A 19,107-nucleotide genomic window follows, 5' to 3' on the forward strand; every position below is an offset into this window, starting at 1 on the left:
TGTTGCTTGCGCATGCAAACAAATGGTGATTTAGGGGAGTGTTCGGCCATGTCATTCCCCTGAATGAGGTTAAGACTATGACTTCACATTTCAATTTACTTTTCTTGGGTGTGCTGCTCCTTTTTTTTGGTGTTTAGAGCCCATATTAAAAAGAATAAAGAGCCTCTCTTTGCTTCACAGATAATTTAGAGATGTCAGAAGGCTCTAGTAAGTTGGACTGGAAGAACCCTGGGTGTCAGGTTGCCAATGTTCCTAAACATTCAAGGAATTTGAAATATTTCTTTCAACACAGCAAGGAGAATTCTAAGAATCCGTACTGCCATCTTCCCAACCTAGTGCCCTCTAGATGTTTTGAACTACAACTCCCATTAGTGGGAACCAGTAGAGCCATGTGAGCTGGGGTTGATGTGAGTTGTAGTCTGAGGACACAAGGTTGGGTGGCGGCTGTTCTAGAGCATTAGACTCAGATCTAAGGCACCCGGCTAGCTAGTCTGCAGTAGAGAATCGCAACAGAGCAGCATCTTTTAACTAGCTACATACTGTATAAATCCCTTCTCTTGTGGCTGAACTAAAAAGGATGCTGACTCAGCTACAATCATAATAATAATAAGAATAATAATAATTTATACCCCGCCCATCTGGCTGGGCTTCCCCAGCCACTCTGGGCGGCTTCCAAAAAAAATTAAAATACTGTAATACATCAAACATTAAAAGCTTCCCTAAACAGGGCTGCCTTCAGATGTCTTCTAAAAGTTTGGTAGTTGTTCTCTTTGACATCTGGTGAGAGGGTGTTCCATAGGGAGGGCGTCACTACCGAGAAGGCCCTCTGCCTGGTTCCCTGTAACTTGGCTTCTTGCAGTGAGGGAACCGGCAGAAGGCCCTTGGCGCTGGACCTCAGTGTCCGGGTAGAACAATGGGGGAGGAGACGCTCCTTCAGATATACTGGACCGAGGCCGTTTTGGGCTTTAAAGGTCAGCACCAACACTTTGAATTGTCCTCGGAAATGTACTGGGAGCCAATGTAGGTCTTTCAAAACCGGTGTTATGTGGTCTCAGTGGCCGCTCCCAGTCACCAGTCTAGCTGCCGTGTTCTGGATTAGTTGTAGTTTCCTGGTCACCTTCAAAGGTAGCCCCATGTAGAGCGCATTGCAGTAGTCCAAGCGGGAGATAACCAGAGCAAGAACCACTCTGGTGAGAGAGTCCACGGGCAGGTAGGGTCTCAGCCTGCATACCAGATGGAGCTGGTAAACAGCTGCCCTGGACACAGAATTGACCTGCGCCTCCATGGACAGCTGTGAGTCCAGAATGACTCCCAGGCTGCACACCTGGTCCTTGAGGGGCACAGTTACCCCATTCAGGACCAGGGAATCCTCCACACCTGCCCTCCTCCTGTCCCCCCAAAACAGTACTTCTGTCTTTTCGGGATTCAACCTCAATCTCTTAGCCGCCATCCAAGATCTTGGAGGAGTGTGGGAGGGCAAGAGTTAACAACAAGATGTACAGGCTAAACAGATTCATAAATTGTTCTGTGCACACTTATGTGCAAAGATGTGAACGTGACCCCAGATCCTTTCATGTGGCAAGTGCGGGAGGAATATGCTAAATGCTGTTAATACACCCCGGAGCTGCATCGTGGAAACAAATCTTTGCAGATCTTCTTGTTTTCTTCTGGCGCTTCCTCCATGGTCCACCAGGTGGGATGCAACATCTTTGGCTAGTTCACTAAATCCTTATGTACCTGGACACAGCCCTTTCTTTTGTCACCAAGAAGAAGAAAGAGCAAAGACCTCTTCCTCTTGCCCATCGTTCTGCCCGGACACTTGAGGTCCAGCGCTGAGGGCCTTCTGGTGGTTCCCTCCCTGTGAGAAGTGAGGTTACAGGGAACCCGCCCTGTGGAACGCCCTCCCACCAGATGTCAAAGAGAACAACAACTACCAGACTTTTAGAAAACATCCGAAGGTAGTCCTGTTTAGGGAAGCTTTTAATGTTTAATAGGTTATTGTATTTTAATATTCTGTTGGAAGCTGCCCCGAGTGGCTGGGGGAAACCCAGCCAGATGGGCGGGGTATAAATATTATTATGTTTCCCCACTTCTGCTCATCCCATCCTCTGGTCCAGATGACCTCTTGGGCTTGTGGGCTTCCCCCAAGGCATGAGATGAGGCCCGTTCTAAGCTGCAGGCTCTTCTGTTTTCCTCCAGACTACTTGGCAACACACAAACAGCCTTGGGGAACCAGCTTTGTAGCCTAATTAGGCGCAACATTGCAGCCCATGAGCCAGTCTCCTTGCATTCAGAGACGTGTGTGTGTTGCCAAACTCAATTTATGGTGAGGAGGAGCCCATAGCTGAGACATGGCTATCCAAATATTGATCCGCAATACTGAATGCTGTATTTGCTTGATGGCGTTAAATAAAACAACATTGCCTGAACTGACCCCAAAACAATGACTTACAAATTGGTACTGGCTAAAAGCTGCTGACATATTGATTGCTTTTCACTGTACAGGGGGGAAAAAACCCTTTCTCATCTCAGTTGGATTAATACTGCAGGATTTGAGACACGGTACATATATCTAAGACTAGTCCTGTGCTCATTTATCTGAAAGTAATGGGACTTACTTCTGCAAAAGCTTATATACATTGAGCTGTAAATTTAGTAGATGAATTTGTTTAAGAGGGAATCCACAAGATAATTGATATTAAGCAATGAGTATGTTTTAAATTTCTTGACTGAATAACCGAGTGATGTAATCAATTTGTTAAAATTAAAAATTAAAAGCACGAAATAGCACCACTGAGGATTAACCATTGAGAGTTTTATGGAGCCTTAAACACAAGGGGTTGTTGTATTCAACAGTGCACAAAGTTAAAGAGAATTAGCATTGATCTTCTGCTATCAGGTCATTTTGTGTAAGAAAGTCCACAAGTGGACTGGTTGTATCTGTATGTACAGTTTGTAAAGGATAAGAAAAAACAGGGAAGTTTCACAGCACTTTTATTGAACATGTGAAGTTTATAATTGGCTGGCAGGTATTAAGAATACAGTGGTACCCCGCAAGACGAATGCCTCGCAAGACGAAAAACTCGCTAGACGAAAGGTTTTTTGCGGTTTTTGAGCTGCTTCACAAGACGAATTTCCCTATGGGCTTGCTTCGCAAGACGAAAATGTCTTGCAAGTTTGTTTCCTTTTTCTTAACACCGTTAATACAGTTGCGACTTGACTTCAAGGAGCAACTCATAGAACGCGGTGTGGTAGCCTTTTTTGAGGTTTTTGAAGACTTTGGTGATTTTTGAAGCTTTTCCAAAACTTTTCCAACACCGTGCTTCGCAAGACGAAAAATTCGCTAGGCGAAAAAACTCGCGGAACGAATTTATTTCGTCTTGCGAGGCACCACTGTATATGCGGCATGCCCATCTATACACAGGCTCCAGTATGAAGAAAATTGTAAACAGAGGGTCCCAGAAGGCATGAAATGTAAGAGCCACAATTTGTGACAAGTATATTCAAAGATAAAGTGTTTTCCCCTAAAAGCCCTCCACTCTGCAAATTCACATCAGATCTTCAAATCAACTGAATGTGTTAGTGTTTTCTGTATATCAAATAGTACCATGAAGACAACTTTCATTATTTACTTCCCCCCTTTGAAGATCTGTCACCAGCCTAAAAATTCACATTTGCAATTTTTTAGGTTTTCAAGAGACAATTCCCTCTGCCTCTTTTGAGTTCATCCAAATTATTCTAGAGCTCTCAACCATTTGTCCATTGCCCACCTTGAGTTATCGCAGGGACGATAGTGGTTTAAAACTAAATTACTTTGCTCTATCACTGTGTTTCGCCTCACCCCAGAACTTAAGCGTGGGAATTTTCTTGACAGGTGGGGTGATCTTAAACTGGGGATCAGTGTAATTTTGGGGGGACCTGCTGGAGGTGTTTGTTTTCCTCTGAATGCTGAGTTTATTGGCTGCTGAGATCCAAAGAGCACACCTGAGGCAAGGCTTTCTTTTCTCATCTTTCCTCTTCAGGTAAAACATCCCTTGCACACCAGTTCATTGATGGGGAGTTTCTGGAGTGTTACGATCCTACAGTGGAAAGCAGTAAGTGTTGTGGTTAGATCTTTTCTGGGTCTATCTAGGCTCTTGTTTGTTACAGTCAAGCAGTGATCGAGATTGAGGGAAGTCTTGATCATTGGTAGATATATGTTTTCTTTGACCCACGGGCAGAGCAATAGAGCCCTATTTCTGTACCAAGCAAAGCAAAAACGGACTGTTTTGGGTTTCAGGTGATGCTAAAAGTCAAATAGCTCTTGTGCATAGCTGGGATGTCGTGTGGAAAGCTCAAGTGTTTGCTCCCCAGTGATAAACGGATTCAGTAGCACCTCTCCTCACTTCCTGCCAGGCCGCAAACCCTCCCTCATCGCAAGAGTCCTTTCCTGTTTTCGAAGGGGGCTGCCACGCACACCCACTTCATACAGTGGAACATTTTTTAGGTTATCTGAAGGCCAATCCCCCCCATAAATCTGCCTTGTCCACTTCCGGTTTGCCCTGTGTGGTGATCACTCCTGGGGAATTACTTTTTTGGGGGGGAGATATATCTACCCAAAACATTTCCCTGAGTTGGTATGGTGTCAGATATTTTTAGCGATAATTGTCTGTTGGGGTTTGTGCATGAATTGGAGCTTGCCACTTTTGTTCCTTTGCAACTGCCTGGGCTTGGTAGCTGACAATTATTATTTCTACGAGCTGGTGGGAGAATAGTAAATGTGCCCCTGAGCACATGCAGAATGCCTTTCCATTCCTACTGAGCAAATGCACCTCCTGCGAATTCTGGTGCTACCCTGCAAATTATCAGGTGAATCTAACTCTGCATGGGATCTGGATATAAGCTGTCACGGCACACACAGAGAGCATCTTTGTCCGCTTTGCCTGCTTCTACTAAGCAGTGACTGGAGCCAAAAGTTTCAGGGGTCCTTTTGCAGCCGGCTTCTTTTGCAGCTGCTTTGGGGAAAGCTAATTTACTCCAGGCAGATGCTCCAAAAAACATAATGGCTATGATCAAAACAATCCATATCTGCACCTGGGCTTTTGTGGCTGTTCATTTCTGCTTTAGCTGTGCAACATACGCACACACTCTCTCCTTGCCAATTTACTCTTTAAATCCAGAATGCGGCAGCTGGACTGGTGACTGGGAGCAGCCGCTGAGACCGTATAACACCGGTCTTGAAAGACCTACACTGGCTCCCAGTACGTTTCTGAGCACAATTCAAAGTGTTAGTGCTGACCTTTAAAGCCCTAAACGGCCTTGGCCCAGTATGCCTGATGGAGTGTCTCCATCTCCATCGTTCTGCCCGGACACTGAGGTCCAGCGCCGAGGGCCTTCTGGCGGTTCCCTCCATGTGAGAAGCCAAGTTACAGGGAACCAGGCAGAGGGCCTTCTCGGTAGTGGCACCCGCCCTGTGGAACGCCCTCCCATCAGATGTCAAAAAGAATAATAACTACTAAACTTTTAGAAGACATCTTAAGGCAGCCCTGTTTAGGGAAGCTTTTAATGTTTAATATGTTATTGTATTTTAGTGTTTGTTGGAAGCCGCCCAGAGTGGCTGGGTTTCCCCAGATGGGTGGGGTATAAATAATATATTATTATTATTATTATTATTATTATTATTATTATCATCATCATCATCATCATCATCATCTCCCTTGTTGATCTCTCCCACACCCCAGTTTTTTAAAAAACACTTTTACGGCGTGCAGAAAAGCCATAACAGACGAGCCCTGCATGTGCACATAGCAATATTTTCACGGCCTCTGCTCATTGAGAGTTTTCCCAATATCTGTTTTGCGAGAAGACGCCGCGAAAGCAATCGCTCTGCTGTTGCTTCCTCAGCTCAGGTGAAACAGCATTGGCTTGACAGCCAGGCAGTGATGGGGACACAAGGGACAGATTATAGTGGCTGGCCGAGGACTAAACTGGCAGGGGGAGAAAGGGGGGATAAAAATAGCTTGAGCACAGAACTTTGGGGTGGAGCCAAGGATGTGGCTTAGTTTGGGGAGGGGTGCAGCAGGCACAACGTTGCTGTAAATTGCCTTCTTCCCTCGCTTCCCACTTTAGCTTACAACAAAATGTTGATGCTGGGAAAGGATGAATTCCATCTGCAACTAGTGGACACTGCCGGGCAGGTAAGAGAGGTTGTCTTTGTTTGTCTATTGATATTTCACTGCTCTCCCGCAGCACTGTGGCCTATGGGATTAATTGCTTGCTTTGACACACGGTCCCGAAAGGCCCATAGTGCAGGGAGGTATCTCGAGAAAATTCATCTGAACTTTGCCAGAGATCCATTATCTGGGCAGGAGTCACGTCCTGAAGCATGGTCCACACACATGTGCATTCATGGTCCACACACGTGTGCATTCATGGGCTTCAAAACGGGCCGATTGCTGAACTGGGTTGTCTTCAGATTCACAAAACGTATCGACATCAAAGAGCCTCTTCCTCTCTGTTTTGTTTCTGTCCAGGATGAATACACGATCTTGCCTCACTCATTTACCATTGGCATTCATGGCTACGTGCTGGTGTATTCTGTTACATCTCTCAAGAGGTAAGAAGGCCAAGAGTTTGGTGTGTTAATGGAGGCTGCTCTGATCGGTTGACCTTAGGGCTGGGCGATACCTGGTTTTCAGTACAGTGGTACCTTGGGTTACATACGCTTCAGGTTACATATGCTTCAGGTTACAGACTCCGCTAACCCAGAAATAGTACCTCGGGTTAAGAACTTTGCTTCAGGATGAGAACAGAAATCGTGCTCCGGCGGTGCGGCAGCAGCAGGAGGCCCCATTAGCTAAAGTGGTGCTTCAGGTTAAGAACAGTTTCAGGTTAAGAACGGACCTCCGGAATGAATTAAGTTCGTAACCCGAGATACCACTGTATACCCGTATATCACAATATTGGCTGGTTTCACGGTTTTCCCCACATTGTGGTTTTTGCATAGTGCATGCACACACACATATATCATGATTCACGATACAGTCATACCTTGGAAGTCAAACGTAATCCGTTCGACTTCCAAGACATTCGGAAGCCGAAGTGCGGCTTCTGATTGGCTGCAGGAAGCTCCTGCAGCCAATCGGAAGCCGCAGAAGCCCCGTCAGACGTTCGGCTTCCAAAGAACGTTCACAAACCGCAACACTCGCTTCTGGGTTTGCGGCGTTCAGGAGCCAAAACGTTCGACTTGCAAGGCGTTCGGGATCCAAGGTACGACTATATTGCCTGGTCAAAAATTATGAAACCAGTTTCACGCTATGGACTTAAAACCAGTTATGGATGATATATCGATATATCACCCAGCCCTAGTTGATGGTACAGAGCCTTGCTGCCTTGCAAATCTACTCAAATGATTTGAGAGAAGGTCCTGTAATAGCCTTAATTTTTCTCTTCCCAATTCCAGTTTTCCACATTTCCATAACCCTTTCCAAATGCTCCACAACTGATGGCCTCTGTTCTTTTTCTGTTCTAAATGGAACCATTCAGTTTAATGCTATTTTTTCACATATTCCAGTCAATTGTTGGAGCTAAGCACTTGAATGTGGGACAAGATCAGCCATGCTGAGCTTTCTACTTCCGTGCAAATCAGTAGGACCACATTCAGAACTACAGTTCCCAGGGTGGTTTCATCATAGTCAATCCTTCTTCACAGGCAACGCTGGGAATTGTAGCTCTGTGAAAGGAAAGGGGTACCATAGTGCTTTAAATGCCTGTCGTGAATATGGTCTGTATAGCTTAACCTGAGGGACACTGTCTTGTGTTCGAGAAGTGACGTCCTATCATTCTTCCTCTTTTCTCTCTTCTCAGTTTTCAAGTGGTAAAGTCTTTACACAGCAAGTTATATGAAAGCAGAGGAAAGACAAGGTAAATATTAATTTGGTGGCGTGCGGGCAAGAAAGAGCACAATTGGAAAGAATTCTAGAATGGAAGTAAAGGCTCTTGCGAGCCTTCTTGCGAGGAATCCTATTCGGAATAAGGAAATTTCCCTTAAAAAGGGAAACGTGTGTTTTGCTATGGAATGTTTGGGAGGAAATAAGACGGTAAATAACAAACTAAATATTGATGTATATAATTTTTATTTCTTAATTATATTTAGTGGTAGTATGGTTGTATTGTTTTTTGTAACATAAAATCATTCAATAAAAATTATTTTTTTTTTAAAAAGGGAAACGACAGCTATGAGGTGTGGGCATGTGCTTGGCATGTGCCTCCAAAAGTCAGTCACATATGTAGGTCTGTGAGGGTTCTCCTAACAACTTTCAGCACCCTTCACAAACTACAGCTCCCAGAAATCTTTGAGGGAAGACATGGCTGTTTAAAGCGGTATCCTAGCTCTTTTACTGCATGGTGTGGGTGTTGTTATAGTAATATGTGCTGTTTTTCTTGAAATTATTTCTATGGTTTAATAGAGTTTATACAGTCGTACCTTGGAAGTTGAACAGAATCTGTTCCAGAAGTCCGTTTGACTTCCAAAACCAAAGCGCGGCTTCTGATTGGCTGCAGGAAGCTCCTTCAGCCAATCGGAAGCCCTGTTGGACGTTCGGGTTCCAAAGAACGTTTGCAAACCGGAACACTCACTTCCGGGTTTGCGGCATTCAGGAGCCAAAACGCCCGAGTGCCAAGGAGTTTGGGATCCAAGGTACGACTGTATATGTATATAGTTTAATTTCTAACATTATTTAATTGTTTTTTAATGCTTGCTTTTTCTTTTAGCCACCAGTCTGATCAAAGTTCAGGGACTATGGGAGTTGAGGTCCAATCATAGCTGTCAACTTTTCCCTTTTCTTGCGAGGAATCCTATTCGGAATAAGGGAATTTCCCTTTAAAAAGGGGAAACGTTGACAGCTATGGGTCCAATGGACGGTCACAGCTTCTCCACCTCTCCTCTAAGCCTAGGCTTTCCCAAACTCAGGTCTCCAGCTGTTTTTGGACTACAGTTCCCATCATCCCTGAACGCTCATCCTTGCTAGCTAGGGATGATGGGAGTTGTAGTCCAAAAACAGCTGGCGAACCAAGTTTGGGAGACCCTGCCCTTAAACGACACACAGTGACGTGGTACAAATCGTTTCATGGAACCATAGAGTTGGAAGGGACCCCAAGTGGGTCATTGGGTGCGACCCCCTGAAATGCAGGAATAATTTCTGATTGAGTTCTGCAAGGAAAGTAGCAGCTCCCATCAGAAATGCATTTCCTTGCAAGAGAAGTGCCACAGTTCTTGTCTTGCCAGCTCCTATGCAAGAGCAGCCTTTGAGGCAGGAGCTGGTAAGATGCTGAACCCCTGGCTGTTGGAAGTGCTTTGGGGAGTGGTTTTGGGGTTGAGCCCTCCACTTTTCCTAAGAAAAGAGAGAGCCAGTGTGGTGTAGCGGTTAAGAGTGGTGGACTCGTAATCTGGGGAACCGGGTTCGCGTCTCCGCTCCTCCACATGCAGCTGCTGGGTGACCTTGGGCCAGTCACACTTCTCTGAAGTCTCTCAGCCCCACTCACCTCACAGAGTGTTTGTTGTGGGGGAGGAAGGGAAAGGAAATTGTTAGCCGCTTTGAGACTCCTGAAGGGGAGTGAAAGGCGGGATATCAAGTCCAAACTACTACTACTACTACTCCTCCTCCTCCTCCTCCTCCTCTTCTTCTTCTTCTTCTTCTTCTTCTTCTTCTTAGAGTGTCTCTTTCTCCTTTGGCAGGATGCCGGTAGTGCTTGTTGGCAATAAAGCTGATCTGTCTCTAGAAAGGTAAGAGCTTTGCCTTCTCTCGCCTGAGAACCAGGGTGGATAAAAATCAGTGATTTTTAAAAAATAAAAATAAAAAGCAGTATTTTAGGTTTTTTTAAATCGGATATTTTTTTGATTTAAATCGGATTTTTTTAATTTAAATCAGATTTTTAAAATAAAATGCTTTTGGAGGAAAAACCTTTCTAAAGACAGTTTTCTGTTTAAGTTACGTTATAGTCCAAAGGCTATTCATCAGGAAATAAGGATTTGTTTTGAGTTGTTCATGTGTGCTAAAACTCACATCGGTTAACAAATATGCTATAATGTTATTATCTTAGTTAAATAGATTGTTTTAATTGTTATTAAGAAAATGATTGTTTTTCTCCTTCCAATAAAGTATAGCAGAAAAGTTGTCCAAATAGAAAAATAATTTCATAATTGCCTGTCTTTGTACAGTGATACCTCGGGTTACATACGCTTCAGGGTACAGACTCCGCTAACCCAGAAATAGTGCTTCAGGTTAAGAACTTTGCTTCAGGATAAGAACAGAAATCGGGCTCCGGCAGCGCGGCAGCAACAGGAGGCCCCATTAGCTAAAGTGGTGCTTCAGGTTAAGAACAGTTTCAGGTTAAGTATGGACCTCTGGAACGAATTAAGCACTTAACCCGAGGTACCACTGTATTTCTAATAGTATAACCAAATCAGTGATTTTTGATAGACCTGTAAAAACTACTCTGAAAATTTATTATTCCAAAAATGAAACCTTCCTCTGGTTGTAAATATTAAGATTATATCAGCAAGAATGAGTCTTTTTGTAAAAAAAATAATGATTTAAATCAAGTCTTACCGACTAGTGATTTAAATAGATTTGATTTAAATCAAATCCACCTTGCTGAGAACATACAGCCTGAGCCTTAAGGATGGGATGTGGTTGCTTCCGTCTGTCTCTTTTCAAACAGCCATTTTTCAAAAAGCAGCCATTTTGGGATTGGGGAGGTTAAATTTTTTGTGGTTAAATTTTTGATCTCTTAGAACAAATGCTGTTTCTTTATGTCTCTCACTAGGATCACATTCAACTTCGCTTAATTGAAGATTGTTTCTATTATCATTCCTTGATGATGATAATAATGGGAGGGGGTTTTTTTGGGTTGTTTTCATGTATTCTCTCACACTAGGTATGCTTGCGCACGCCTTGCCACAGTATAAATGGTGCATTGTGCGAGCCGACCCCTATCTCCTTGCTGGGCTCCAATCTTGCCATATTCCAAACATTCATAACATTCCAAAGTAGAATTCTCCCTTGAATAGGCCCCTGTTGTAAGCGCCAAAGGAATCTGTTGGTTCCTGATTCTAGGAATCAGGGTCACGCGTTTCTGAAATGTAAAACATTTCTACATCAAAACGGGACTCATATGATTGACATAGGGGGAAATCCAGCATTTTGGTGGTTTGGGGTTTTTTTACGGAGAATTCTAGTCCTTGTGGAGGCAATAAAAGTTTTCGAAACACATCAGTGTTAGTCAAAAGCTTTGAATGTAGATGAGAACTGAGCAGGGATGGGAACAAGTTTATTCTTTCGCCCTCTAAAAACAAAATAAAGCTAAAGGGACCCCGATCATTAGGTCCAGTCATGGCCGACTCTGGGGTTGCGGCACTCATCTCGCTTTATTGGCCGAGGGAGCCAGCGTACAGCTTCCGGGTCATGTGGCCAGCATGACTAAGCTGCTTCTGGCGAACCAGAGCAGCGCACGGAAATGCCGTTAACCTTCCTGCCGGAGCGGTACCTATTTATCTACTTGCACTTTGACGTGCTTTTGAATGGCTAGGTTGGCAGGAGCAGGGACCAAGCAATGGGAGCTCATCCCTTTGTGGGGATTCGAACCACCGACCTTCTGATCGGCAAGTCCTAGGCTCAGTGGTTTAACCCACAGCGCCACCCACATTCCTAAAACAAAATATTGCAACCCAAATAATGTCCTAAATAATTCTGTACTTGTCCAAATGTTTCCTATAACACACCCGTACCTTTTTTGATGCATGCAAAGTAATAATAATAGGAATAATAATAATTTTATTATTTATACCTCATTCTTCTGGCTGTGTTTCCCCAACCACTCTGGGCGGCATACAGCGCTACTGATTTATTTTCCATAATTTTACCCAGCTGCTTCGCCGGTCCCAGATCTTCAGCATCAAGTGTCTCAAATGACAACCTGTAGTGGTGAACTGATGTCTCCCCTGCTTTCATCTCCTCCCCTTTGTGTGTGTGTTTTAGCCGTCAGGTGAAGACTGATGAAGGACGGAAGCTTGCCGATTCTTGGGGCGCCGTGTTCTTGGAATCCTCAGCAAAAGAAAACCAGGTACAATACCTGTTTGTTGTGCTCTTGCACTGGGAGGCAGCTGAGTGTGACTTTCTGATGTCCACAGAAACCTCCCTTTCTTCTTCCAGTGGTTTGAGCATTGCCATGACTTTGTTTTTGATGTGGAATTAGCAGGCGGCCTCTGTTTCAGCTACCAGAATTTCAGAGCCCCTGTATCTAGGAATGGGCAGTTTCCTCGCTTATTCTTTACTGTCTGTAAAGCGGGTGGCGCAGTGATCTAAACCACTGAGCCTCTTGGGCTTGCTGGTCAGAAGGTCAGCTGTTCGAATCTCTGTGACGGGATGAGCTCCCATTGCTCTGTCCTGGCTCCTGCCAACCTAGCAGTTCGAAAACACACCAGCGCAAGTAGATAAATAAGCACCTTTGCGGCGGGAAGGTAAACAGCGTTTCCGTACGCTCTGGTTTCCGTCACGGTGTTCTGTTGCGCCAGAAGCAGTTTAGTCATGCTAGCCACATGACCCGGAAAGCTGTCTGTGAACAAGCGCCGGCTCCCTTGGCCTGAAAGTGAGATGAATGCTGCAACCCCACAGTCACCTTTGACTGGACATAACCGTCCAGGGGACCTTTACGTTTACTGCCTGCCATAAGATACTGTGGTATCTTGGGTTACATATGCTTCAGGTTACATACGCTTCAGGTTACAGACTCCGCTAACCCAGAAATAGTGCTTCAGGTTAAGAACTTTGCTTCAGGATGAGAACAGAAACTGGACTCCGGCAGCGCGGCAGCAGCAAGAGGCCCCATTAGCTAAAGTGTTGCTTCAGGTTAAGAACAGTTTCAGGTTAAGAACAGACCTCCGGAATGAATTAAGTACTTAACCTGAGGTACCACTGTAATTGCAAAGGTAGGTGCAGGTGTAATCGCAAGTGCTTCCAGCTGCAGAAGGGAGACTTGCCCCTGGCCCAGGCACCTCACCAAAGAACACATAAAACAGGGATAGAGACCTTGTCCAAACCCACCCACCGTATTGCTGGACTCCCATAATGCACGACCGTGCTGGCTGGGGCTCATTGGAGCTGAGCAACATCCGGCGGCCAATGGGTTTGCCATCCTTGCAAACCTCAGAAGGATCCTCGCCATCCTCAAAATGTCAGGGACTGGACTAAGGAGGAATGGTGGGTTTTCTGAACCTTCCCACCCAAGGGCAGGAGGGCAGTATTGATTTAGAATAGCGGTTTGCAGAAGGGCATAGTCCAGAGGGGAAAAGCTGGGAAATACTGGGTGAGGAGCAGCTAGAAGAGCACTAGGAGAGAGGCAGCTGGCAGATTCACTGTCCTTGGACTGCGTTCCTGAAGTCCCCCCTTCCGATAATAATAATAATAATAATAATAATAATAATAATAATAATAATAATAATAATAATAATAAAAAATTATACCCCGCCCATCTGGCTGGGTTTCCCCAGCCACTGTTGGCAGCTCCCAACAGAATATTAAAAACACGATAAAACATCCCTAAACAGGGCTGCCTTCATTTGTCTTCTGAAAGTCGGATAGTTGTTTATTTCCTTGACTTCTGAGGGAAGGGCGTTCCACAGGGTGGGCGCCACCACCGAGAAGGCCCTCTGCCTGGTTCCCTGCAACCTCACTTGTCGCAGTGAGGGAACCGCCAGAAGGCCCTTGGAGCTGGACCTCAGTGTCCGGGCCGAACAATGTGGGTAGAGATGCTCCTTCAGGCATTCTGGGATTACCCATCGTAGGAGTGATGTAGATTAATGGGGATGGAGGGGGCGAGCCTTTACTGGGAGCAACGCCATTTTTTAGCGTGATTATTAAAGAATTTATGTGGTAAGAACGCTCCTTTTGTTTGGCCTGCTTAATTCCTGCCCCCGGGGGAGGCATCCGATTCCCCGAAGCCTGACAAACGCAGCAGCGTTCCCCTTCTCCTCTTGGGTAACCCAGGTGCATTTTGCCTTTCTGTGCCTCGCAGATGACCCAAGGTGTCTTCACCAGGATCATTGAGGAAATCGATCGTGTGGACAACTCCTACGGCGAACAGCGCGGCTGCATCCTGATGTGACGATGCTCCTTTTCCCTGCCGGAAGCCGTTCTGCTGGTGGGAGGGGGGGTGTCGAGAGAGTCAGGCCAACTCGGGACAGGCATCGCAGCTCCCGAGAGGCCCTGAAGAGCAGGTCTGGAATAGCTTACGGGTAATCCACACACACACACACAGTATACCTCATTGCTCGTCCTCTATACAAGACGGCTACGTTTTGCACATTCGTTTGCTGGAAGCAATCTGTGTATGTATATGTGTATATGTGTATATATATATATAGATATATAGATATGTATTGCCAAATGTTTACAGAACCAGGAGGGTGTGGGAGCACAACAGGATCTATTTATGTTTTTTGACGGAGGAGCTCTTCTGTATATTTATAACCCTTTAATTAATAGGCGCACAAGTTTACACACATAGGTGTCTGTTCACTATTAAGCATAAAGGAAAGGCAGTTGAATGTAAGTTTTTCTCAGTGAGATCCATTGAGAGGGGGCCGGTTCTCTGGTCTGTAGTTCTCCTTCTGTGGCAGCTGTGAACTCCTGTCCCAGGAATGCAGTTTGGTTTTTCAGCCGTGCCTCTTCCAAGTCGTTGCCTTATTTTTGGCGGGGTGAGATTTCGGGCTGCAGACTGGATCCAAAAGTGGATTATTTTCCTCAGCTTCCGTTGGAGCGCTGGGAGGCGTGAAGTGGCCATTAAGTCAACAAGGCCCACAAAACTTTAATATTATTATTATGATAATAATATATCTCTCTATATATGCAACTAAAAGCAAAGTTCTTCTTTAGGGGCCAGATGGAGGGGGGAAACCTCTGAGTTGGTCATACCTATCAGATGCTATTGCATGTACTTTCAAGAAAGCCGCCTAGCTTAGTATAATGAACAGAGGTAAAAACACGAGAGGTTGTTCTGAACCCTTAAAATGTCCCACACCTTGCTTGCAATTGTGCATACCTTTCGGCGGTTCTCTAAAGCACCGCAAATGCTTTTGTTGGGAAGATCTTCTGTTAACACTGATGAGTGAGATGCAATGATTTTGTGTACTGGACGGGAAAGTGCTCAGGCCTCTTTCCTTGTACTGTGATTCCCCAGGAGGAATGCAAACTGAGAATGTCCCAGCTGGGGAGAAAGGATTTGGCTGGATGCACCTCCATAAAATACTGCTGGGCAGCCTGGGTTCAGGCATCACAGGGCAACCCTGAATGTAGTGAGATGTTAGTAGTTTTGTTTCTTTTAAGGAGGCTCTTAAATGAGTTCCGTTCCGTGGGATCTAAGAAATTGGCTGCCCTCCTCTAGACTGAGCACAAACAGCATAGCTGTGACTCTCCTCCGGTGCCTTTTGCTCTGCTTATTTGTCGACAGGACCAAGCAGGAAGCACTTGGGCACAGAACTTGAAGTAGGCTAGGAACTGAAGGGGACGCAAACCGTAGTCTCTTGCCATAACCACCCAGAAACGCAAAGGCATTGCTGGGTCAGCACAGACTCTGGGAATGACCTTTTTCTCAGGGGTGGGAAGTCTGTGGGGCCCTCTAGAAGTTGGACTCTGATTCCCATTGGTCACAACCAGTATGGCCAGTGGTCAGGGGTGAGGGAAGGGGTAAAAGGTTAGCACCCCTGTCTCTATAGTTGAAGCCCATTATGCTGTGGTTGAGGGGAAATGGAGGAAACATTGCAGGTATCTTGGGCATAGTGGGGCCTGGCGCATATTCTTGGTTTATCGTAGTGTCTGCAGCAGAGAGGCTTAAACTTTTGAGGAGCTGTTCCCTGCCAACGGCCACCTCCTGATGGGATTTGAATTCGGGACCCCGAGTGTGAAGTCCAGCATTTACAGGGTTGTTTTGTTTTTTAAATATTATTAAATGGTGGTGCATGTTGTTCTTCCTGGGATGCGTTATTTTCAGGAGAAAACCGGATAGGGGGTTATTTCTCCATTATGGTGCTTCAGTTACCAGAAATGCGAGTGTGTGGCCTCCGATTCTGACAAAGCCACTAGAATGTTCCTCGTAGGACAGAGTCTATTCAGAGTCTGGCTTTATGGAAGGGGACTCGGAAGGCTACAGAACATTGCTTCCCATACTGTTTACGTGATTAGCTCTCCTATAAAACAGCGTTGAATAGTTTGGTGAGTGTAACTGTTGTGTTTAAAGCCTCACTGTTGGGCACAGTGAGTTTGCATTTCATAAGACTCCTCTTTCCACCCGGTGCTCTGATCTGGTTCCCTTGTTTCATTGCCCTCTTTGGGAAATAATTTGGGGACCTTGAATTCTTCAGCCTTTTTAGCGGGGTCTACCCAGTGGCTGCTCCCCTTCATTCGGCACACCATTGCTGCATACAATTCCGCGCTGCCAGTCCTTTCCGTCCTTCCTTCCTTCCTTCCGGATTTTGCTATATGGACCCGAAATTTTCAAATACGTCCCTTGAAGTCATCTCCCTAGATCAAGAGCATCTATTACTGTTAGCCAGGAGGATGTGATGCGTACAACTCCGTCCCCATCTCTCTGATCTTGCCTCTCTACCTTTTCGTAAGAGCCGTAGATGGCGTGGGAATCTTGATGCATGCCATTATTCTAGGCAGAAGTCTCCCAGATGCTGCTGGACTACAGTTCCCATCAGCCTTTGCTATGGACAGCAATGGCTGGGGCTGATGGGAGCTGGAGTTGCGACATCTGAAAGGCCCCTGGTTCCCCAGCTGAAGAAGCTATTGCTGAGTTTCACCCTGTGAATGAGTCTGTGCACTCTTATACGTCTGAAAGCAAAAAGCCCCAGCTGCCCATTTAGGACGAGGGTGATCTTTCAGCAGGGGAAGAGGACAGGAGATAGGAAGGGTTATTCAAAGCCCTTTCTCCCCTTCGCACCCCTGACGGCCTGAAAGGGGAGGGGGGCACAGAATCCCTTGCCTGGGACTTAAAGATGCATTTAAAGCCATTTGTAACTACGCTCCTCTGTTGCCAGAATCCACTCAGTGGCTTTCCTTCACCGCCATGGGGACTAGAAACGGAAACTGCGTATGCCTCTGTTTGAGGGCTGTATCCCAGCAAGCTGTTTCTGCATTTGAAGCAGCCATATTCAGCGCAAAGTGGCCATGTGGCTTTAACAGCTTGCTGGACTTTCTCTCTGAGTGTTTTTGGTTTTTTTAACAAGCCATGGGGCCAAGCCATCATTGCCACCCCCACTGCTTTCTAAAGAGCTCTGGTTTGCTGTACACCGCGAACAGAGGTGCCTTTCTGAGCTTCATCCATCTCTCTCTCTCTTTCTTTCCCTCCTCTGTATTTGGCATGTTCTCTAAAGCTGCCAAGCGTAGAGCTAATTTGCTACTAATTGCATCAATTATGTTATTAGCAACACAGCAGTAATATTGAGATCCTGCCATCCTGAGTTTTGGCCTGGGTTGACGGAAAACATAAACAGCCTTAATTCCCCTTGAAACTCTTCTGGGGCGCTGCCTGCCTTCCTTCCTGGGCCCCTTAAAGCCACCAGCAGAGAGCTTCACAGAAAGCAGAGTGAAATGTCTCCAGCTGGTAGTGCCTTTAAGCTGGCATCCTTGCCAACCCCGCAAAGCCAGGAGGAATGGCAGGATCCCCCCTGGGTCCTATCTTCCCCTCTGCCTTCCAGGTCCTCCAGGGGCAAACGCTGGTGCTCTCTTGACTGTGTACCCAGCTGCAATCTATGGAGCCATAACGATGGCTGTTTCCTGCCTTTGGAACTGGAGAGAGACGCCTCCAAGCCATATCGCTGCCAGTGGCTTTGAGTGTCTTCCCAACCACTGTTGCACCAAGGAATTGAACCCTGGGGGAAGGGAACACGCAGAAAGAAGGTGCTTTAGTAACTAAGTGACTCCTCAGGAGATTGTGGCCCAACTATCTCGGATGCAAAAGGGGTAGGGGTTACTGGAGGCTTAGCCCTGGCTTATTAGGGGTGTTTGTGAGGTGCATCCTTTGGCTTCCTCCCGCATCAGTTGCGTCCTTGAATTCACCCAGAGGGAGAAAAGGAAAGTGTTGGCAGCAAGGGAAACTTGCCCACCACCTCTTAAGTGCCCGTAGCCCAGCTCCCTCTCCTAGAGACACCAAGTTGTGGGGCAGTTTTCCTCCGCACCATAGCCTGCCAGCCGTACAAAGAAAGTCCAGTCCCATGGCTCTCAATAAACGGAATTCAGAGAGTAGGGCTCACTTGCGTCCCCATCAAAGCTGGGGCAGAGATTCTGGATGAATCGGGAGGGAAGGGCTGGGTTTAAGAAAGGAAATAGTGTGTCTCCTGGGGAAACTTAAAATTATTTTGCAAGGGGCTGGCTTGGGAAAGGGGAGGTGTTTTGTTAATCCAGAGACAGAACTTGTTGTGACTTTGTCTTACACCAAAACATGGGTGTTTGGCTGGGGAGACAGAGGCTTAGTACCTCCACAAAGCTCTGCTGTCTGCTATGATCCCCTTGAACATCCACCACCCATGCTAGGAGGCAGGATGTTTCCATTGTGTATTCGAGGGATGCGGCTGTTGTGGTGATGGGTACCGGCCCTTCATAGCAAGCGTCCAATAAAGGACCCGTCCACCTAACAAGGAAAACTCATGTTCCAAAGGTGATCTCCGCGCTGCCCACTGCTTAACTTCATCGCCTGCCTGGCCCCCAGTTTGATCTGCCGTTCCTCTATGTAAAAGTGCTTTGTAAATAAGTAAAAATAAAATCAGGATGCGGGTGGGTGGGTGGGAGGGAGAGAGAAAGTAAACTTGCCTGGTCTTGTATATAAGCGTTCGAACGCTGATGGAAACCATCAGTAAAAAAAAAAAAGCACAAATTGTTATTCGTCAGAGAAATCGCAGGGCAGCTAATCCTGCGTCTCCCCAGACCATTTGCAAAAGCTTCAGCTAGAGAATGCATGTGTTGTTTTCCCTCCCCTCCCTGAGCATACGCACAAGCAATCTCTCTTATATGATGCACACTTTAAAATATAGGATGGGGTTCACCTTAGGAGCAACATCAGCACAAGCCA

The 19,107-nt window shown here is 46.0% G+C and overlaps 1 protein-coding gene across 5 annotated transcripts in view; it reads left to right on the forward strand.

Annotated features, from left to right (window-relative positions):
* The first annotated feature begins 12,017 nt into the window (after nt 1-12,017).
* Nucleotides 12,018-19,107, forward strand: part of KMT2D (lysine methyltransferase 2D) — a 126,054-nt gene continuing 118,964 nt past the window's right edge. For all 5 annotated transcript variants that reach the window (XM_082212290.1, XM_082212298.1, XM_082212300.1 and 2 more), the window contains exons 1-2: nt 12,018-12,102; nt 14,053-14,272. In XM_082212290.1, coding sequence (XP_082068416.1) covers nt 14,145-14,272 — 128 coding nt within the window. In that variant the 5' untranslated portion in view covers nt 12,018-12,102; nt 14,053-14,144. The remainder of the gene's footprint in view (nt 12,103-14,052; nt 14,273-19,107) is intronic.

This window comes from Podarcis vaucheri, assembly GCF_965113315.1.
Source record: "Podarcis vaucheri genome assembly, chromosome: 2".
NCBI lineage: Eukaryota > Metazoa > Chordata > Lepidosauria > Squamata > Lacertidae > Podarcis > Podarcis vaucheri.